General features: G+C 35.1%; 1 protein-coding gene across 6 annotated transcripts in view; it reads left to right on the top strand.

The window, feature by feature from the left end:
* The window catches only part of HECTD1 (HECT domain E3 ubiquitin protein ligase 1), a 59,408-nt gene that overhangs the window by 22,508 nt on the left and 14,731 nt on the right, over window positions 1-22,169 (top strand). For 2 of the 6 annotated variants that reach the window (XM_058806171.1, XM_058806170.1), the window contains exons 7-26: window positions 107-183; window positions 272-370; window positions 696-810; window positions 1,356-1,530; window positions 2,843-2,981; window positions 3,173-3,343; window positions 4,503-4,725; window positions 7,234-7,497; window positions 7,611-7,687; window positions 9,095-9,229; window positions 9,466-9,612; window positions 9,914-10,008; window positions 10,401-10,506; window positions 11,425-11,559; window positions 11,645-11,784; window positions 12,269-12,592; window positions 13,010-13,176; window positions 13,353-13,529; window positions 16,421-17,116; window positions 20,492-20,713. In XM_058806171.1, coding sequence (XP_058662154.1) covers window positions 107-183; window positions 272-370; window positions 696-810; window positions 1,356-1,530; window positions 2,843-2,981; window positions 3,173-3,343; window positions 4,503-4,725; window positions 7,234-7,497; window positions 7,611-7,687; window positions 9,095-9,229; window positions 9,466-9,612; window positions 9,914-10,008; window positions 10,401-10,506; window positions 11,425-11,559; window positions 11,645-11,784; window positions 12,269-12,592; window positions 13,010-13,176; window positions 13,353-13,529; window positions 16,421-17,116; window positions 20,492-20,713 — 3,684 coding nt within the window. Of the gene's footprint in view, window positions 1-106; window positions 184-271; window positions 371-695; window positions 811-1,355; window positions 1,531-2,842; window positions 2,982-3,172; window positions 3,344-4,502; window positions 4,726-4,813; window positions 4,856-7,233; window positions 7,510-7,610; window positions 7,688-9,094; window positions 9,230-9,465; window positions 9,613-9,913; window positions 10,009-10,400; window positions 10,507-11,424; window positions 11,560-11,644; window positions 11,785-12,268; window positions 12,593-13,009; window positions 13,177-13,352; window positions 13,530-16,279; window positions 17,117-20,491; window positions 20,714-22,169 lie in introns of all 6 variants that reach the window. The other 4 variants (XM_058806169.1, XM_058806168.1, XM_058806166.1 and 1 more) reach the window with 3 other exon arrangements.

The raw sequence follows: 22,169 nt of genomic DNA, 5'->3' as shown, positions 1-22,169 counted from the left end.
TTACTGAGGATGCTTAATTTTTTAAGACCTTCTTTTTATTTAAAGAATACTGTTGAACTTTGTGGTTGTGGGAACTTTAACTATTTCATTTAATTTTATCTTTCAGCTTTTGAAGTAAATTTTATGGATGATGTAGGACAAACTCTTTTAAACTGGGCCTCAGCTTTTGGAACTCAGGAAATGGTAAATTAGATTTATAGACCCTTAAGAAGTTGCATTATTTATGTAAAGGAAGATAAAAAAGACTGGTTTCCTTTTTCTGATCTAACAGGTAGAATTCCTCTGTGAAAGGGGTGCTGATGTTAACAGAGGTCAGAGGTCATCCTCATTACATTATGCAGCATGTTTTGGAAGACCTCAGGTAGCAAAGGTATGATTTAAGCTGACTCTTATAAACCATTACCTGCTAACTTTTCATCTTGCTCTATTCAAAGTGTCTTCAATGCAATATGCTGGACACATGGACTATTAAATATTTATGTGTTCTTTATAGTATTTATCAAAACACAGATTTGTCATTATAGGGCAGTAGGGCAGTAATGAATAAAAGTAGTTTATATTAGCTCTACAGATATAAAAAGCACAGAATACTTACAAACATGAGAACACTGTAGGAGTGATGTATGAAAAGCCCATTTGCTACTTTGGAAGAAGAAATGCAATTTTTTTTCATACATAAAAATATTTATTCTTAGACTCTCTTACGACATGGTGCAAATCCTGATTTGAGAGATGAAGATGGGAAAACTCCTCTGGACAAAGCTCGGGAAAGGGGGCATAGTGAAGTAGTAGCTATTCTTCAGTCTCCAGGTGAGTGCAATATTTAAGTCTGTAACACTTGCTATAGTAGAAATGCTGATATGTGTTAAGTTATGCAATTATGATAATTTTGCTCTATTAAGGTTATTTAAAGAAAATAAATTGTGACTTACCTTCCTTAACCCATAAAGTATGCACAAAAACATTAGTATTTTAAGATGATGTTAAGTGAGGAGAATTACCAAAGAAATAACTGAGCAGGCATGAACAGTGCCTGCTCTTCAGCTGTGGGATCAGGCTAGGCTGGGATTTTGTTGTGGATTCAGAGCTTGTCAGCCTTGGTAGCTTCTCTGGTATCCTTTCTGTGTGGGAACTGCACTTTCCCTGTTCCTGAGAATTCTGGTGCCACAGGTGATACTTGCTATTAAATACTTTTATTCAAGAAGTTATGCACATGTGAATTTTATATTTTTAGGAATGCATGTTCATGTTCAGGTACTTGAATATTAGTAAAGAAAACTCGGATGTTTACATGGTGGTTTTGTTTGGTTTGTTGACTTTTGCAATTGAATGTGTTGGGGAAAAAATTTTTCCAGGGGATTGGATGTGTCCTGTCAACAAAGGGGATGAGAAGAAAAAGAAAGATGCAAACAAGGACGAGGAAGAATGCAATGAACCCAAAGGAGATCCAGAAATGGCACCCATATACTTGAAAAGACTATTGCCTGTGTTTGCACAAACATTTCAACAAACTATGTTGCCTTCAATAAGGTAATATTATCATGAGGGACAGTTTGTTAATATGTGCTTAGAAAAGCCAAAGTAAATCTAAAAGTTCAAGTAATGCTGGTGACAATATGTATTTGAATAGAAGTGATTGTTTGGGAAGTGTTGCAAAAGTGATTTTTACTTAGCACTTTAAGCAAAATTTTTTCCTTTCTGGTGAAGTGATGTGTTGGAAAGAGCCTGGTTAGTCATGGGAGAGCAGAGCATACTCTTGACTGTAGCATCAGGATGGAAGGATGCTATGTTCATACAGTATGCTGTATACACTGTGCATCAGGATTTGGTTACAGTTGTTTGTAGCCACTGTAACGAAAGCTGTAATTTAGTAGAGGAAAATTAATAAAATCATGTCAAGATGCATTAATTGGAAAATCAGCAAGACTAGAAAAAGCTATTTTAGAAGGTTTTAGGAGCCTTAACAGTGTATTAACTGGACAAGATGCTGCTTCTAATTCTGTTGAATTGCAGAAATGTAATCTAATTTATTACTTAAAAGGGAATACTGTGCATGGCATAATGCTTGTGATAAGTTGCATCTGATCATAACCATTTAGCCTTTTATATTACAATATGACATTTATTCCAATCTCTTATGTTCCCAGTGTTTACAGGTACTTTGAGTGAAAATGCAAGATAAATAGGCCTCTAGTAGAGACAGACTCCACTTGAGCTGATGATAGAAAGCTTAAACTAGGTGATTTTAAATAAAAGAAATAAGAAACTATATTAACAATCTCTGTGTGATTAATTGTTGTTGCAGATTGTGCAAAGTAGTTGGCTCTCTACTTGAAAGTTATATTAATGAATCAGACTTTTGGAACTTGGTCAAATAAATTCATCTTTAACCCTACAGGAGTGATTTCCTTTCATATTAGTTATAGTTCTTAGTGGGGAAAACTGCCTAATCTAATAGCATGTTTAGAGTTAAAAGATAAAGGGATCTCAAAATATGGGAAATACACGAAAGGCTGAATACTCTGAGGGTGACAAAGTGTGCAGAAGTGAATTGCCAGCACTAAAAGTGGGTAAAGACAGGACGTAGAGTAGGTTTACTTAATAAAACGTTGAGGAGAAAAGTGTATGTCAGACTGATAGTGCTATAAAATCAAAAAATACCAGAGGTGCATTATTCTTGAAGATAATCCAGAACTTAGTAAGAGTAATACAAGAACTGAAACAGGTTAAATTTTTTGTGTTTTGAAAACATGCATAAATAGTGTACAAAAGAAGTCTTATCTTGAACCTTTTTGCTTGCTTTATCACTGTAAGAACCTTTTTTTTCTATGATCTTTTACAGGAAAGCAAGTCTTGCACTCATTAGAAAAATGATACATTTTTGTTCTGAGGCGCTCCTGAAAGAGGTTTGTGACTCTGATGCTGGCCACAACCTGCCCACAATACTGGTTGAGATAACAGCTACAGTGCTTGATCAAGAGGTAGGAAGAATGAAGATGTTATCCTTTGTGAAACTAGTACAGAAAAAGGATTTACACTAATTGATTCCAAGTATTTGTTAATAACTAACCCTAAAAACTTTACAGTGTTCATCTGTGACCACATGTGCAGTTCAGTGTGTAAAGTAACAAGATCTCCTTTCTTATTTTCTTTTCATCCCAATGTTTTGTAGGATGATGATGATGGCCATTTGTTAGCCTTGCAGATCATAAGGGATTTAGTGGATAAAGGTGGTGATCTTTTTCTAGACCAACTGGCTAGACTTGGCGTAATAAGTAAAGTGTCAACTTTGGCGGGGCCATCATCTGATGATGAAAATGAAGAGGAGTCCAAACCTGAGAAGGTAAGTGTGTGGAATTGATTTATTTGCTTTATTTGTTACTGTAAAACTGACACTTCTAGTGAAATGTTTATTGTTACAAAAATGGCCAGGGCTAGGGAATTAGGATATTAAATTAATGCTTATTTTACACCACTTGTTTTAATAATTTTATTCTCTACCTTCATTTTCTGTTAGCATATTATTATCTGCTGAGTTTTCCTATTCATACTTCCCTGTGATTGTTATTTGGTGCTTGATTTTACCTAGTGTTTGGAAAGTGACTGGTAAACAAAATGCCGACTTCCTAAAGTACTTATGTCAGAAGTGTATCTCTGTTGATGTCCATGCATTAAATAGTTTGAGATGTTTTAAATGGTGTTATCAAATATGTTAAAAATATAAAAAAGAAAATAATTTTCTGCTTAATGAAAGCCGGGTGTATTGAAGTTATTTATCAGTTTCCAAGTCTTATTACCAGTCAGATGAACTGAATGGATAACAGACTTTTTCTGTTACCACTTCAATTAAATTTATAGCTAAATCTTAAGTGCGTAGTTCAACTTTTTTACTGTGGGGTTTGGGTTCTCTGGGGTTTCTTGGGGGGGTGCTGGTTTTGTATTTTAGTGGTTAGATATTAAAAGTCATATGGACATGGTCCTAGATAACCAGTCATATGTGGCCCTGCCTGAGCAGGGGTTTGGACTAGATGGCCTCAAGAGATTTCTTCCAACCACAATCATTTTGTGCTTCTTTTCTCACAATTCAAGTTTTGAACAGAGGCGGATATTGCAGGCAGTAGGCCATTGCTATTGTTGAGTAGATAAAGCTGTGTGTGAAAGGAAACTTCTAAGAAGTATCTTATTCTATTAAAGAATACTTTTAAGGATATGTTTTATGGGCAGAAGTAGTATAGTTCCTACACTTTTGGTTTGAGTAAGTCTTCTCTCCTAAAGAGAGAGAATCTCCTCCTTTAAAAATGTCTGTGGTGGTTTTTTATGTTTGTTTGGGGTTTTTTTGGTTTTTTTTTTGTTTGTTTGTTTTGGGGGTTTTTTTTGGGTTTTTTTGGGTTTTTTTTGTTTTTTTTTTTTTTGTTTTTTTGGGGGGTTTTTTTTTTCCTCTTCTTTAAATGGATTGGAGATTTTTTTGGTTCTTGTTATTGCTTAATACAATGTTATTGCAGGAGGATGAGCCACAGGAGGATGCTAAAGAACTGCAGCAGGGTAAACCATACCACTGGAGAGACTGGTCAATCATTAGGGGAAGGGACTGCCTGTATATCTGGAGTGATGCTGCAGCCCTGGAGCTATCTAATGGTAGTAATGGATGGTTCAGATTTATCTTGGATGGAAAGCTGGCCACAATGTATTCCAGTGGGAGCCCTGAAGGAGGATCTGACAGCTCAGGTAGACTTTTTGTAATTCAAGTCCAGGTTAAGTTTTGAGACTGTTACATTTGTTTATATAATTTGATTTGAGCTATTTTGTTTTGCAGGAATTGGCTTACTAAATAGTAAAGGATGTAAACAGGTGGAAGGTGGTCAGTTAATTGTGATGCATTTTATCAGATAGCATGTGTCCATAACTTGACTTTCTTGGTGAATTGTGTTAAGTAAACATCTTGCCAGCAAAAGCGTATTAACTTTTTGTTTTGATTCTTCTTCACGCATACTTAATTTTTTCACCCCAGTCATTAAAAGCACTTTGTAGTGGCCATCCCAGGAAAAGCAGGTTGAAATGGTGATTTGTTGTTTGCTTCTAGCTAGCAGAATGAATTTGCATGTGTTTGAAGACAAAGTAATGGAAAGTTTCTCATCGAGATTGGGAAACAAATTACAGTGTCTTAATTGTTTGTTGGAGAGAGGATAAGGGAACAGACCTTATGCACTGGCAATGCACAGCTAGTTCTGATTTTCTGTACAGAATACACAACTTGTTCTGGATGCAGAAACAACCCTCCTTTTATTGTTTCATCTTTTTTTTGCAGCAGTTCATGCATTTATGAACCTGCAGGCATAAAATGCTTTGCAATATTATGATGTTTTCAATGAGCCATTGACTGAAATAACAGAACATATTATGATTCAGGATGGAAATGAAGTGCTAATGACTTCATGCATCAAGTTTGGGGCAAGAAGACAAAATGCAATATGTTTCTGATCATAATGCAGCTGGAAACCACTTATAGATTTATTGGGTTTTTTGGTCAGAACATGTGACTTTGCATTCTTTTTAATAAGGTTAATGCCTTTAAAGGTAAATAAGTCCTGTATTGCGATACTTGTTTATCATACAGTACAGCTTTAAGAAAATTAATGAAGACAATTTCTTAAATTCTCATACAATTCTTAAAGTCTCATTTGGCATTCCCTGGATGCTGAATTTTTTGGTTTTCACTTCCCAATGGTCAAGGCAAGGGGATGAGACTATTTCTGTATAAGATGAGTGGAATGGTGACAGCTCAGATGAATTTGGAGTGAAGAGAACTTAGAGGAAGTCAGTTTGAGCATTTAAGATGTTACTTCAAATCAGTCTTTCAAAACAGATTGCATAAATCCAAAGTTTTTTAACGAGATACCTAGTCTGAATATAATGAGGGAAAGGAGCTAAATGTAGGATTAAATGAGGCTTCTTAAAATATGTACTCAAATAGACATCTACTAAGATTGCTGATGTTGCAGTGTAATTTGCCTGAACTTTAACCATGAGCTCTAAGCATGTGCAGCAGCCTTTTTTACTTAAAAAATTAATACTTGTTAACTAAAATGACTACAGTACAGTATAGGCTAGAATGGTATCAAGTCCTGAACTGTACTATATGTTCTGCTGTCCTAAATCATTAATGATCAATCTTGTGGTATACTTTTTAGTAACTTCACAACTGGCAAAAGTATAGAGGGTTGAGTAGTGACATCTGTTAGTGTGTATTGCATGATGACAGTTGGGGTGGATGGTCAAATATATATACTGTGAACATTTTGGAAGGTCTGTACTCACCCCTCTCCACATTAACTCTGTACTTGTTTTGTTTGAATTTGTAGAAAAAAAAATTCAATGCAAAAATTGAAATTTAATGGTAATTCTGAAGCTTTTAGTAAGTCTCAAAATTTTGTCCAAGGGAACCTGAATTTATTCCCAACCACGCAGAAATACAGTACTTTCAGTGCAATGTGCTATATAAATGTATTAAAATGTAATTATGGAAATCTGAAAACAATTAACAGAATTTTCATCTTGCGTATCATATCTCAAATATTTTTATAAGCCTTTTCTGTATATGCTATGAAATTTAAACAGTAAGGAATGTTGTGCCTCGAGGGCATATTTATTTTTGCATAATTTTGTGTTATAACAAAAGGGCATATTAAAAAAGCCTAGAGCTTGTCATTGCAGCAAAAGGCAAACAGAAATAATCTTTAATGAGGAGCTTCCGTTTTTACTTTAAATGGAAATTTTGAAGTTATGTACTTAGCATTTAAATGATTAAAATACAAATATATAATTTAATGAAAATTTTCATTAATGATATTATGATATTTTAAAAATTTCTTATTTCTGAAAACCCACTTTTGAGAATAGTTTGTGCTCACCATTCTGAGACCCATATTTCAAGGACTAAAAATTTATTCTGAATTTCTTTGATCTTCCTATTATAATTGTAACAATGAATTAATACATCTCAATTGCATCTCTCAGAAAGAGTTGCATTGTTGCATTGCAGCTTTGATGTGATCGTAGAATAAATCACTGTTGAAGTACAGAAACATACTACACAGAAATTTAGGACACTTTAAGACCCTTAATTTCAAAGTTAATTTTGCATTGAATGTACTCAGTTGTTTTACTCTTGAAAAAAATCTGCATAATGATGGGAGCAATTGTTGGAAAAAACCAAATTTGTTTCTTTTTAAATAGAAAGTAGGAGTGAGTTCCTTGAGAAGTTGCAGAGGGCTCGAAGCCAAGTAAAACCATCTACCACAAGCCAGCCAATTTTATCAACACCAGGGCCAACTAAACTTACTGTAGGAAACTGGTCACTGACCTGTTTAAAAGAAGGAGAAATTGCTATTCACAATTCTGATGGTCAGCAAGCTACAATACTGAAAGAAGACCTGCCAGGCTTTGTGTTTGAATCCAACAGAGGAACAAAACATTCGTTTACAGCTGAAACTTCCTTGGGTAAGTATGTAGGTATGTGTTATGTGCAGGTAGGAACAAGTGTATGTGAGAGTTTTATTTGTTGCTTTTCATAGCTATAAGAAAATGCAACTTTTCTAAAATATATGTTGCAGGGTCAGAATTTGTGACTGGCTGGACAGGTAAAAGAGGAAGAAAACTGAAATCTAAACTGGAGAAGACAAAACAAAAGGTTGGTGATCTGTAAATTTTATATTTAGAATTTAATTGAGCTTGTTTTATATTATAATATTCTTAGGGAGGTTTAGTTTCCTCTTAGAAGATTAAAATCTCTGATTTCAATGAGATACAATTTTATGTGAGACTTGAAGGGGAAAACATCAACAAGAACAAAACACTTCTTTGGGTGATTTTATCCAAAAGTCTTGGTAAACTATGTGCTCCTTTAGAGGAAAATGAATTTTTAAAAAATGTAGGAAAATCCAGGCTTCCTGACTTGCATTAATTCTTTAGGTTTTGTGGTTTGCTTTTTATGTCCTTATGCTACAAGAAAAGATGTTAAAATCGATAATACGGTTGTGCCAGAGGCATATAATACTTCTCTTCATCTAGGTACTAATTTTAGACTGGATTCAGTGACAGGCTGCTGGAAGTAACAGTCTACATTGTTAAAGTCTACATTGTTAAGAGTTTGGTAGTGAAGCAAAATGAGTAAACGCCCTCATTTTAGTTATCTTTGAAATTCTTCTTTCCTCTCAAAATGAAGGGGGAAAAGGAGGAACTAAGAAATCAAGTATTAAGCTCTTTACAAAAAAACCATAAAATAACAGTGCATTTTGTGATCTGCTTATGCCAAGGGCTCAGGCTGATCTTTAGTCTTTATCTGTCTTACAGTGCAGCCAATATATCCTGTGCCTTATATCTGCAGCATTTTAGGACATATATCTTAGGAAATGTGGCACTAAATTGAAAGCTGAAGTACTGTGTGTGAATGATAATATGTGGGATGATAAAAGAAAGACAGTGCTCTCTTATGCCTGAAATTGTACCGTGCAGTTCTAAAGCTTATGTAATGTATTATTGTAGCACATAGAATGGTAATAAAAAGGAAAGATTTTGGGGGAAATTTCTTACAAAAGAAAGATGTTGTTTAATCAGAACTTACTTAATCTGTATCTTGTGTGAGCCAGACTTTGTAGAAAGAGTAATTCTTACTAAAAGAGGTTGTATAGGGACTTAGTGTGAATTGGTTTAAGGAATGTTGATAGAGCATTCAGAAACTGTATTAAAGGTGCTTACGTGTACATTTAAAAATATTACCTGAGCCATGATACAGTTCTAAAAGAAAGATTGACAGACTGAGAATCATACCTTTTCATACTACCCTTTATGCTGTAATCTAATACATGATGGTAAGTTCCATTTCTGTCAATAAGATTTTGTGTATTTCCATTTATTTCTCCTGTACCTTTTTCTTTTCACAACCTTAGCATTTTGTGATGCACATGGGTTTTTATGCTTCCCTATTTGTCTGCCTGTTGGGACATAAAAATAATGACCAAGGTTGTGGTATCTGGGAGTGTAGTAATGATCTCATGACAGTAAGGTCTGACTTCTGATTATCAAAATCCATTTGTAGGTGCGCACTATGGCAAGAGATTTGTATGATGATCATTTTAAAGCTGTTGAAAGTATGCCTCGAGGAGTAGTTGTAACACTGAGGAACATAGCAACACAGTTAGAGTCTGCATGGGAACTTCATGCAAACAGGCAGGTAAGCGTATCTCCTTTATTTTTAATGGGTGACATCAGTGGAAATCAGATGATGTTCAGACTCGTCTGTCATGATGTGATGCAGAGTCATGAAGCAGAGGTAGCATGTCTGAGATGTGGGGAGTTTTAATGCATGTATTAGCTAGTTAGGTACTTTCCTGGGTAAGGAATGATTTTTCAACTGAAGCTAGTGGACAGATTACTTTGTTTCATTATAATGATCTTTTTGTCTTTCAGTGCATTGAGGGAGAAAATACATGGAGAGATTTAATGAAGACTGCTCTGGAAAACTTAATTGTACTGTTGAAGGATGAGAATACTATTTCTCCATATGAAATGTGCAGTAGTGGCTTAGTTCAATCGCTTCTGACAGTTTTAAACAACGTAAGTTTATAGACATAAATGTTTAAAGGAAAACTTCCTAACAAAATGAAGTTAAGATGTGCACAGTGTAAAAGATCTGTTATAAATTTGTCTTTTTCTGGTCTTGGTGAAAATTTGGCAGACTTGCTCCAGTTACTGGTCTACCTATTGAAAATAAGATATTAGAGTAGATGACTAGTTTGAGTGAAAATAAATCAGCTCTGTTCAGGTCTAATGGCTGATGATTAGCTTTGGGATTGGGATTTCAGTGAGACTACATAGATGTCTTTGCCTGTCTGTAACTTGGTTTTTTTCCTCCTAGAATGTTGATTTGGATGTGAAACAAGACTGTAGTCAACTGGTAGAGAGGATAAATGTTTTCAAAACAGCATTCAGTGAAAATGAGGATGATGAAAGGTAAAAATAATACCAAACCAGGAAAATCCTCTTTGAAATTTTGAAGCAGTATGGTATGTTTAAAATAATTTAAAGAAAAAGTATCTGTTCTTTCCATTTCAATGGAATAGAAAATTGATCTTGAAAGACAGCATCTAATATTGAAGTAGCAATTGAAAGTTTTTATCTCTAAGAGTTAACGTATAGAACATCTATTGACAAAATAAAGGTGACTTGTTCATCGCTGTGCAGATTAGTATCTTTCTTACTGTGCTGTAACCATGTGACTAGAACAGATACCATCAGTATAAATAGCATGCTGAGATAGTTTCCTCAGGTGGATCCTGTTTTCTGAGATACTGTAACATTTTTTCTTTGTTTTGTGGTAACATAGTACCTGTTCTCTTCCACAGTCGTCCAGCAGTTGCATTAATTCGGAAATTGATAGCAGTGTTAGAATCCATTGAACGGCTACCTCTCCACTTGTATGATACACCAGGATCTACATACAATCTTCAGGTAAATGCACAGTGATAACAGCATATCACACTCAGTGGTGCTCAGCTGAAGGTTATGTGTTGCACACCTTGTCTGCAAGAATCACATTCTTGTAGAAGTGGGTAGAATTAGGTAAACACCAAGCAAATTTTGGCATCTGTTTCCTCTAGTGCTGAAATGCATGGCTGTTCCTCTACTGTCATTTAAACACTGTGAGGTAAATTTTGATTGAAGAGATAATGTGTTCTTTGTTTTGTCTTCAAGTATTGTCTTTATAAAGGAACATGCCCTCTAGTTAAAGGGCATGTTACTGAGATTACGAGACAATTAGTAAGAACGGGGATAGGCTTTAGAGGGTCATGTCTATGGCTCTGTGTTCAGTTGGTAATGCAAGATGCCTCCAGGCTCAGCAGCTTGTTCTACAGGAAACTTGGCAGTTTGGCTAAAAATATTACTTTTTTTTTCCCAGTTTGTGTGGAGTCTTATTTTTTTCTGTTTGAAAGCACAGTTCAGAGTTTTGCAACATGGGTAGGGAAGTATAAATATTTCTGGTTTGATATTAAATGTCTAGGAAATAGTTGAAAAAAGTTGCGAAACCACTCTTGCTGTTCAGTATTTTTGAAAATAGTTTTCAGTTTCTATATTATTGTATTTGCTAGTCAACAAATAAAAGCTATGAAGACATAGGAAAAGTGAGAAAATGTTACTTGAGTGTGTAATTGACTTGCACATTGTCATAGTAAAGAATTGTTTGGATAATTGAAGAGAGGTAGTACTAGGAGATGACTTTTTAAAGCATTTCATTAGAATATAGTGCTGAAGTAAAAGCAACAATGATACATGATAGGCCATTAAACAGTTGTAGTGAGGTACACTGTTTTTATTAAAATCCCAAACCTAAACAGGAAAGCCTAGATGAATGTTTAGCTGTTCTTTCAGATCCTGACAAGGCGCTTGAGGTTTCGTTTGGAACGTGCCTCGGGGGAGACGTCTTTGATAGATCGAACTGGTAGAATGCTCAAGATGGAGCCACTGGCAACTGTTGAATCTCTAGAACAGTATCTGCTGAAAATGGTGAGCTGCGTAGCACACACAGAGTTCACAGGGAATACTTATATTCTGCTTCTTTAATATTTGACTTTTTTTCTTTCATATGTAGGTAGCAAAGCAGTGGTACGACTTTGATAGGGCTTCATTTGTTTTTGTACGAAAACTACGAGAAGGTCAGACATTTGTGTTCAGGCATCAACATGATTTTGATGAAAATGGAATTATTTACTGGATTGGAACAAATGCAAAGTGAGTTTTTCAAAGCTAGATGTTTTAAAGCCAGACACAAGAAACTCTAATCCATGAGGCAGGGTGGGGACAAGGAATTCATAATGAAATGAAATCTGTTATTTCTTAGAAGTGGAAGATATATTTTAATCAATAGAATTAAATTTCTTTTGGATCTGCTTAAATAATAGAAAACTATTAATCACTTGTGTTCAGAATTTGTTTTATGCTTCTGTAAGAAGATGGAGTGGGGAAGTTTGGGTCTTTGTTTTTGGTTGCCATGGTTCTATTTGATTTTGTTGGTTTGGTTTTTTTTTTTCCTTTGCTACAGTGTTTTAAAAAACACAAAGTGATGTTTGAAACAAATCTAAAATTATATTGATAATTTTGGTGTGAGAAACTCAGCTGTTATATGCAATTTACAGTAAATGTCAAATATCGCTCAAACTAGGTTTTTTTTTATTTAAGTAATAATTGAACAATATATTTCTCTTTTTAAATACAGAACTGCATATGAATGGGTAAATCCAGCAGCCTATGGATTAGTAGTGGTTACATCCTCAGAAGGAAGAAATCTGCCTTATGGTCGTTTAGAAGACATCCTGAGCCGTGACAGTTCAGCTCTCAATTGTCACACAAATGATGATAAGAATGCCTGGTTTGCCATAGACCTTGGCCTTTGGGTCATTCCATCAGCCTACACATTACGCCATGCTCGAGGTTACGGACGATCTGCTCTCAGAAATTGGGTTTTCCAGGTATCTAAGGATGGACAGAACTGGACTACTTTGTATACTCATGTTGATGACTGTAGTCTCAATGAACCAGGGTATGTCAGTGTATTTTATTACTTTTCATAAGACTGAATGCTGTTAAAAATGTACTTGACTGTAGACTAATTTAGTGTGTACTGTGTTTGTAATAATGTATCTATCTAAAGAAGTGGTAAGTGATACATATTATCAAGGATGGGCTGGAGATTAAGTGATTCACAGGTTTTCTGTGTGGTTCACATAATGATGTTTGTGCTTTTTCATCACTGTAAATTTTGCATTTTGTTTTTTAACAAAATCATAATGCCTACACTCATCTGAAGTTTGCCCTGGTGTTAATAGGTTTATATATCTTGTAGTGTGCATACTTGATCTGTGTTAGGGTTTTGTTTGCTTGGGTATTAAGGTTTTTTGGTTTTGCTTTTTTCTTTATTCCTGTTACCTACCAACACCCCTTTCTAATAAACTTAAAGGTCTACAGCAACATGGCCTTTAGATCCTCCAAAAGATGAGAAACAAGGTTGGAGACATGTTAGAATAAAACAGATGGGAAAGAATGCCAGTGGGCAAACACACTATCTCTCCCTGTCTGGATTTGAACTTTATGGCACTGTGAATGGAGTATGTGAAGATCAGCTGGGTAAGAAAAAGAAATATATCTCCTACTTGCTCTTTTAAAATGCTAATGAGCATACCATATAAAAAAAGCAGTGTGAAAAAGGAAGTTAACTTTTGCAGTTGAACTTGCTTAGAAATAAGCTCAAAATTATTCCCTGTCCAATACTTCCAAGTGTTTTCAATTTACATGTCTTGTAGGAAAAGCTGCCAAAGAAGCTGAAGCAAATCTGAGAAGGCAGCGACGTCTGGTCCGTTCTCAGGTGTTAAAATACATGGTTCCAGGAGCTCGTGTAATCAGAGGAATTGATTGGAAATGGAGAGATCAGGATGGAAGCCCACAGGGGGAAGGCACTGTTACAGGAGAACTGCATAATGGTGAGCATGAATTGCTTGAATTTATGTTGTTGAATCACATCTGTCACATGATTACATCATGCAGAATGGGTAGCATTAAAGTACTTCCTTTGTAATGCCTTGATAAAGTTGATAAAAGTTCAAATACTTTGGAGGGAAGAAGCTTAAAATACTACAGCTGTTGGGGTCCATTTGTGAAATTCCATTTAAGTGCATGAAAAAAATTTTTGCTGTAAATGAAACTTTTATACAGTTTTGTTTAATAAAATATTAAACTGTTATTCAAATATAAAACTGTTATTTAGACATCTATTACAAACTATATGAAGGTGAGTGATGCAAAGTGATAAGTTAAGCTTTGGGCCTGCAAAATCTATAATTACCTTCTTCATTTCTTCTAGCTGAGCATTTGCAATATTTTTCTTGACTTTTGTTATATCCTGTACCTTTCCTACCTTGCAAGCTTCTTTGGGATCAAGTTTTTGTTTTTGAGTTAAAGCATGAAAATTTATTAACTTAAGGAGCAAAATAAAAACCTGCAACAGCCAGGGAAGTCAGTACTGAGAAAGTTATTCAGGAGGCTCCAGGAGAGGTGGTGATCTTGTCAGCTGAACATGCTTTCCACCATTTCCCTGCTCTTCCCTCTATTTTGAGGTATATAAGGCTTGTCTTATTTCTGAAGCACCTTCAGCTACTTTTAGGTTAATTTTTAGCTAGACTTGAGAGTTTCTTCTAGTTAGTTGAGTTGTCAGCTCTCAAACATGGAAAAATATCCCAAGTACAAATCCTTAAAATTATTTGAAACTGAACTTTATTTAAGCTGTTCAGTACAGCTTGTGGGGAAGTTTTCCATCATCCATATATTTTTCTTATCAGATGCAACAGTACCCTTAGCTACATGATAACTTTGAAGACTTTAGGTATTATTGGGAAGTAGTATTCTACCAAAGCAGTGATTTTATTACTGTGTTCCAGTAAAACTTCCCCATTTAACCATAGGTAAAATTGAGGTTCGTTTATCAAATGGTGATGCCAAACTCATCTCATTCCTGTGACAGCTTTTTTTCATGTAGAATTTTGAAAATAGGGTCTAATTTACTTTCTTGGTTGTTGTTCACAAGTATAGACAAATGTTGCTTTATGGCTGTAATAGTGGAGCAGTACAACTTTGAGTACATAATATGTACTGAAAACTTGTTCAGATTTAAAACTGCTTGTAATTAATATTTTAGGGAAATAAACTATACAGAACAGAACCAGTTATTTAGTAATGCTTTGAAAAAAATACCTAGTTCAGATATTCACAAAGGGGAAAAATTATACTGTTGAGCTCCAGTATTGAGCTTTTTGTGTTTGATAAAAAAGGCAAATCATGGAAGAAAAAAAATTCAGATTAGCTTCACAAGTTTACCCTTCAAAGGTTTAGTGGCATGAAGCTACTCAACTATAGCTTGTGAAGAAGGAATAAAATCATACAAGAATAACGTGATCTAAACCTGCTCATTTGGGGATGAGATGTCTACTTACCATATCTGAAAACTTTATCCTTTTTTAGCTACTTTTCCTCCAGAGTGATATTTGTAAATAGCAAATTGCCTGTGATCATCTGTTTCAGTCTAGGACTGGTGATTTTTGAATAGTTAAAAGCTGAAGGTGTACGTGACAGTAATAAAAATAATATTTTACTTGATATTAGCTCTTTCCTGTTTTAATAAAGAAAAATATGTGTTTATCTGGACCTGATATTTGTTTTGACTTTGTCTGAGATTGGAGAAGATAACTAAGCTTTAGAAGTTTCATTTTTGGATGAAATGGGTTTCAAATAAAGTAGTTACACCAATATGTGCTGCAGTTAAGATACAGTGAGAAATATTAGAAGGAATTTTATAGGTGACTCATAGATTGTGGTACATATTTAGACAAGTAAAAATTAAAACTTTTTGTCCCCATTTTTGTCCTAGTTAGCTAAATTTTGTATGTTACCCTCATTATTGCAGATTTATTATAGTTAGCTGTGAAAAAATTTTGCTACTCAAAATAATAATTTAATAAAGGAACTTAAGAGTAGCATCTCTTTGGAGTGTTGTTCTCGTCCCAGGATAGTTTTTTTTTGTGAAACATATTCTCTTTGCAACCCTTGCAAAGAGTTTATGTAGCCCTTACCTGATTGTCATAAGATTTTTTTATGATTAAGGAATGTTTGAGTATTTGGAACATACTGTGAACTAAAAAGCTGGGTATCTATAAATTAGTTCTTTCAATCTAAGAATAAGAAATCTCAAACTAAGCAGTTTCATGACATGTCATCTGTTGGGTAAATATGCTTATCCACAAGCATCCAACAAAGAAAAATATTATTGAATGTCCATGTAATAATTATAGCTTCTTGACAGATGCTAGTAAAGTTATGATACGTTTTAATGTACATTTTTGTTACTAGAGATTTCAATTTTGATAGATATGAATAAAATTTTGAGAGATTCTAGTACATCAGGTCCCTTCCTGAAGGAAACTTTATTTTTGGCTGGATTCTGTGGCCCTGAAGATTAAGGTGGCAAGAATGAGCAGCCTCTAAATTGACGACATTACAAAATCCTAAATTGTTTAGATTTAAGCACTTCCTTTTTAATTGGCGTTAAGGGTTACTTAGTGGTTTCATTGATTCAGACATACAGCCCTTATGAGAAGCTGATCCCACATTGTGGAGCTGCTGTCTGACACGCCTCCTGTCTGCTTTCTGCTGGATCTCACAAACTCCTGTCCCTTTCCAGGCTGGATTGATGTCACCTGGGATGCTGGTGGCTCTAACTCTTACCGTATGGGCGCAGAAGGAAAGTTTGACCTCAAGCTTGCACCAGGGTACGACCCTGATTCAGCGGCATCACCCAAACCTGTTTCATCCACTGTTTCAGGCACAACGCAGTCATGGAGCAGCTTGGTGAAAAACAACTGTCCAGACAAGACGACTGCTGCTGCAGGCTCCTCAAGTAGAAAAGGAAGCAGCAGTTCTGTGTGTAGCGTGGCAAGTAGCAGCGACATCAGCTTGGGTTCGACCAAAATGGAGCGGAGATCAGAAAGTGTATTGGAACAAAATATAGTTTCAGGCCCTGACGTCCATGAACCAATTGTTGTTCTGTCTTCTGCTGACAGTGTGCCTCAGGCTGACATAGGGTCATCTTCCAGTGCGAGCACCAGCACCTTAACAGCGGACATGGGAAACGAAAATGCAGAGAGGAAGTTAGGTCCTGATAACTCAATACGTGCTCCTGGGGAGTCCAGTGCTATATCCATGGGAATTGTTAGTGTAAGCTCTCCTGATGTGAGTTCAGTCTCTGAACTGACTAATAAAGAAGCAGCTTCCCAACGACCCCTGAGCTCTTCAGCGAGTAACAGACTCTCAGTCAGTTCTTTGTTGGCTGCTGGGGCACCCATGAGCTCCAGTGCAAGTGTTCCGAACTTATCATCTCGAGAAACTTCCAGCCTGGAGTCCTTTGTACGCAGAGTGGCAAACATAGCACGTACCAATGCCACAAACAACATGAACTTAAGCCGGAGTAGCAGTGATAACAATACTAATACTTTGGGAAGAAATGTTGTGAGTACTGCAAGTAAGTAAGCTGTTTTTATTTTTAGGTGATGATTTTGTTGTCTCTTTGGCTTTTGTTACAATTGAGTTTGGATTATGTTGGCTTAATTGAGAAATGTACTTAGAGCCAGCCTTGACCTTGTGTAGGCCTGTAGAACTTATGAAGGACTCAGAGTTCCTGTCAGCTGAAAAGTGGTACATTGCCCTGTAATGTCAGATCACAGGTACCCATCAAACAGAAGGGAATTTGAAATTGATGATTGAAATTGATGTTGATTATATGTTTAAGGAGAGAGTATGGATTAGACCAAGCGATGGAAGTCTAGCCACAGTAGCTAATGTCAGGTACTTAGGCTTTCTGACCTGTGTAGATTTTGCATATTTCTGTTATTTTTCCATTTTCTCAGGAAGGGCAGTTTGTGCATATTGTGAAGTGTCTGAGCATATGAGCTAAGAACAAAGCACAAAGGAAAAAGAATGGCAGTATAATGAAATGTTAGCAGATTGCTGATTTTGTCAAACTGTATAACATAATGTACTCTAATACTGAGTGTGTTTTCTAGAGATTGTTATTAAGGCTTAGATTTGGTGAACTGTTCAGGAATATTAAATGTAGGGAAGTTTGTAGTTAACAGTGTTTTAAATGACATTATATACATCCTTTAAGCATTTGAATGCTCTTAGATTATATGTAGGAGCAAGGTATTAGCAAGATAAGTTGTAAACCTGCTTGTTGTGAGTTCACGCTTTTTTTGAGCATGCTCCCATCAAAGTTGTTGCTTGTTGGGTATTTTGTTCTCTGATGGTGGTAGTACTTTAAACAGAGAACTGCATTTCATGGGCTAGGCAAGTTAGAAAAAGTGAAATTACCCAAGCTAGAAAAAAGCATAAATTTCTTGTAAAGGTTTCATTCTTGTAATGATTGTCAGTGAAGCTGGTGAAGGGTCTGGAGCAGCTATGGGGTGTTTAGTCTGGAGAAAAGGAGCCTCAGGAGAGATGCAGTTGCTCTCTGCAGCTACCTGAAAGGCGATGTAGTGTGGTGGGGGCAGCCTCTTTTCACAGGTAGGGAGTTACAGGGCAGGTTTAGATTAGATAATAGGGAGAATTTCTTCATTGAAAGGGTGGTCAGTCACTGGAATGGGTGGCTCAGGGAAGTTGATTTGCCATCCCTCAAAGTGTTCAGAGGTTGTGTGGAAGTGGCACCTGGGAACATGGTTTAGCAGTGAACATGGCAGTGCTGGCCTAACATCTGGACTCAGTCTTTGAGGTCTCTTCCAAACTTAACAATTCTATGACTCTGTGCTTCCTTATTTAGAAATGTGGTGCTTGCTTTTAGTATTTTAAAAGATTTTTAAATACTGAATGTTTTCTTTTTTGATGGGGAGATTTTTTTTAATGTATCCTTATATTTATGTTGTGATACTGGGGATGGGGCCGAAGTCTAACTTGCAATAAAAATGTAAGTAAGATACTCAAAGAAAGCTTTCCAGGAATTGATCCTCTTATAGACAGATAGTGGCTCTGGTTCTGAACTAGTTTTATATTGAGAGGAGAAAAAAAGAGACCACCTTTAAAAAACATGGTAAAATACTTCAACAGCTTATTTAAAATTTCATGAATGTTTGATACTATACACTGCAAAAGTTAAAAATAAGAATGAGGCATCTTAAAAATTTAATTCTGTGATGAAAATAGTCATACTTTATATTATCTGTTGTGTAGGAGTTATTTTGGTTTATGCTTTTTATATGATTAGAAACTGTAAATGGTAACTCACATTCCTAAAAGAGATCAGAGATTAAATTTGAGCAATCTCACCACTTAGAGCTCAATTAGAGCATTGTAAAACATTTGATTTATTAAAAAAAATATTTTTTAAAATTTTTTGGGTTTTTTAGCCAGTTCAGGTTAAAAAAACCCAACCAACCAAACTAAAGACCAACCAAACCAAACAAAAACCCCCATCACCAAACAAACCCACAGCAACCCAACACCCCAAAAGTCAAGACTGAAATCATGGTTAGTGAGATAAGTCTCTCTGGACTTTCTGTACTGGTTGCATTGAAAACATCAGTATTTGCCAGAAGCTAAGTGGTGTCTAGAGTAGCCAATTTCCATTTGCTCTTGAATTCAGACCAAACATAATGCTGATGCTTAATGGCTTTTGTTTACTGTAACAGCAAAGAGTTTGCTGTTATTAATTAGCAGAAGGTAAAAGATGTGAATACTGAGCAACTTATTTTCAAGCTCTTGAGCAACAAAAGAAAAACTCTTTGGTTTTTCACTTCCATGCTTTCATAAGGAAGAACATAAGTTTATTAACAACCCTAAATTTAAAATTTGCACTTTCCCTCATCATTATGCTATGATTTCACACCCCCCTGCATTGTTATATTTTTATTTGCAATATGTTAGCTATGTTCCTAAGGGGCAGGGATGTATGTAGTAACTGTATGTAACGGAGGAGGAAAGCAGAGATAGTAACTTCCCCCCCCCCCCCCCCCAATAATGAAACTTCTTCTTTTAAAACTGAAAAACTTGCATTTGATTAAGTTCAGAAAAAGTAGATTGAAAAGCCTAAGACTTAAATTCTTAGTATAGATGGCCCTTCAACTTTTTTTCTCCAAACAGTGAATTTAGGGTTTTGACTGAATTTAGTGAGTCTAGGTTTTTTATTGAATTTAGTGAGTCTACAGTGAATTCAGGTTTTTTTCAGTTGTTCACTAAATGCATTTGATGTTTTATTTGAATGTACATTAAGGTAACTTTTTAGTTGTTACTGGCTTATTCTAAAAATTATAAATCATCTAACAAATGATTTATGTTTCACAGTAGTGTCAGTTCAGGCGTGTTGACTGTGATGAACATATATCTTAGTACTTGTTTGAAAAATAACTAGTTAGAGCTAATTTAAGAACCTTAGAAAAATGCACAGAAATCACAAGTTTCACATTTGTTTTAATATGTTCTGTTCCCAATTCCCTTATATAAAATTGTTTGCACTATATAATATTGTTATTTAGATGTTAAATTTCATTTTAGGCTTAAAGACAGATCACAATGTTGGAGTAACAGATTTCAGAAATTCTTTATATATATTGAAAATGAAATTAAGTCATTTCAGGTTTATAGGGGGATTTTGGGGATTTATTTGATAAAATTATTTATTTTAAATGTTTGCAAGGGAATAAGCTCAGAAGTGGGTGTACATGTTGTAAAGTGCACTTTTGCATTGGGAAACCCTTCCCCTTTATAGTCTGTTGTTCTTTATTATAAAATAACACACTGATAATTTTTCAACCCCAAATATATTTTTCAACACAGGAGTCATGCATGTAAGTTGTACTCTTCAAGTCATCAAATCATTTATTTTATCTTACCATATCTTTATCTATAGCTTCTCCTCTTATGGGTGCCCAAAGTTTTCCTAATCTGACTACAACTGGTACCACATCAACAGTGACCATGTCTACATCCAGTGTTACTAGCAGCAGCAATGTAGCTACAGCAACTACAGTTTTATCTGTTGGTCAGTCGCTTAGTAATACTCTAACTACTAGCCTAACATCAACATCTAGTGAGAGCGATACAGGGCAGGAGGCAGAATATTCTTTATATGGTAAGTTTCATTTTTAAATGAACATAAGCATTAGACTTCCCATTAATGACTTTCCCTTTGATCCCCTTGTTATGATTTTCTCATATAGTAGCTTATTTACTGAAAAGCATTTGAAAGTTGAGCTGTTTGTATGTTACTTGTTCTGTAAGGCAGTAAGTAAAATAATGTTAATGTAGTAGTATTTCCTTGTGTTTTCAAATCTTTATTTTCAGCACTTTCTATCCCATATTACTATTATTTATGGTATAATTTGTCTAAGCACTTGAATATTTTCCCTCATCAAGTTTAGTTCCTAATGTAGTTTGCATATGTACTTCTAATTACAATCAAAATGTTTGGGTTTTTTTGTTGTGTGGTATAGGCATGCTACATGCAAAGTCTCATGTACCTTGTACTACTCTGATTGAAAAGCATCTACCATTAGGCACATTGTACCCTTAAAACAGCTTCCAGGTATCTCAATACCATAATAGTAATTTCAAAAAATTGGAAAAAACACAAAAATTGTCAGGAGGAAAGAAATTACGTGATTTGACAAACAGATCCAGAGTTGTGTGCACACTATAACCTAGAAACAGACTTAGGACAGAGGGTACTTGAGACATATGAATACAGGGAAAGAAGATTTAGATCATTCGGTCAGTAATACACAGGAATCAAGCTGATAAAATGAAGTCAAGAAAAACCTGGGTTGTATATTGGAAAATACTTCCTAATGTAAAGTTTATTCATTTGTGAGATATTCTTGGAAGATACTTGATTTATTTAATTATTGTTACATTAAGATTGTGTTATATTTTGTTGCCTATTGAAATTGCTTGAAAAATTTCTGGTCATTTCAATGGGTATTGGAATTGAACTGCTTGGAGGCAGTTGATTAATATATCTGCATATACCATTTCTCTTTACTCTTTATTTAAGTCTAATTTGATACTTTGATTGAGTGACATGTTTAAGATATATCACCAACAACTGAGCAAGTAGAGTGCATTCTCGTATCACTAGGGGTGATAGCAACAATAGGAAAGGTGTTTGGGCAGTACAGATGGTTTCCATGTGCATAGAAAAATGTAAAAGTTCAAAGCTTCATCCCAGTCCACTTAGATTGCTGTGAACTTCGTTTCTGGTTTTGGGAGGTTGTTTTTTAAATCTTAGTGCTAAGTGAGTAAAATGGAACTTTGCCTTCAACTTCTTATTACAGTAATTAATTAGCAATTGAATCTTTAAGATATTACTCTTAAATTTTTATCTTATATGTCCTTTACATTGTAAGTTAAGGTCTAAACTACATGTTTTTAGTGGAAATTACATCACTCACCTGTTTTTAAATTATTGAGACACAGAAACACACATGCATTTGTACACCCTTTTCTGGTGATCTTTTGTAATCTCCAGTAAGTATAATTATAAAATTTTATAATCAAATGAGGAGCAGATCACTCTTGCTGATCACTAT

This window comes from Ammospiza caudacuta, chromosome 6 (genome assembly GCF_027887145.1).
Source record: "Ammospiza caudacuta isolate bAmmCau1 chromosome 6, bAmmCau1.pri, whole genome shotgun sequence".
Lineage (NCBI taxonomy): Eukaryota > Metazoa > Chordata > Aves > Passeriformes > Passerellidae > Ammospiza > Ammospiza caudacuta.
The sequence above is the reverse complement of the archived record's forward strand: the minus strand, read 5'-3'. Positions and strand labels throughout refer to the sequence as shown.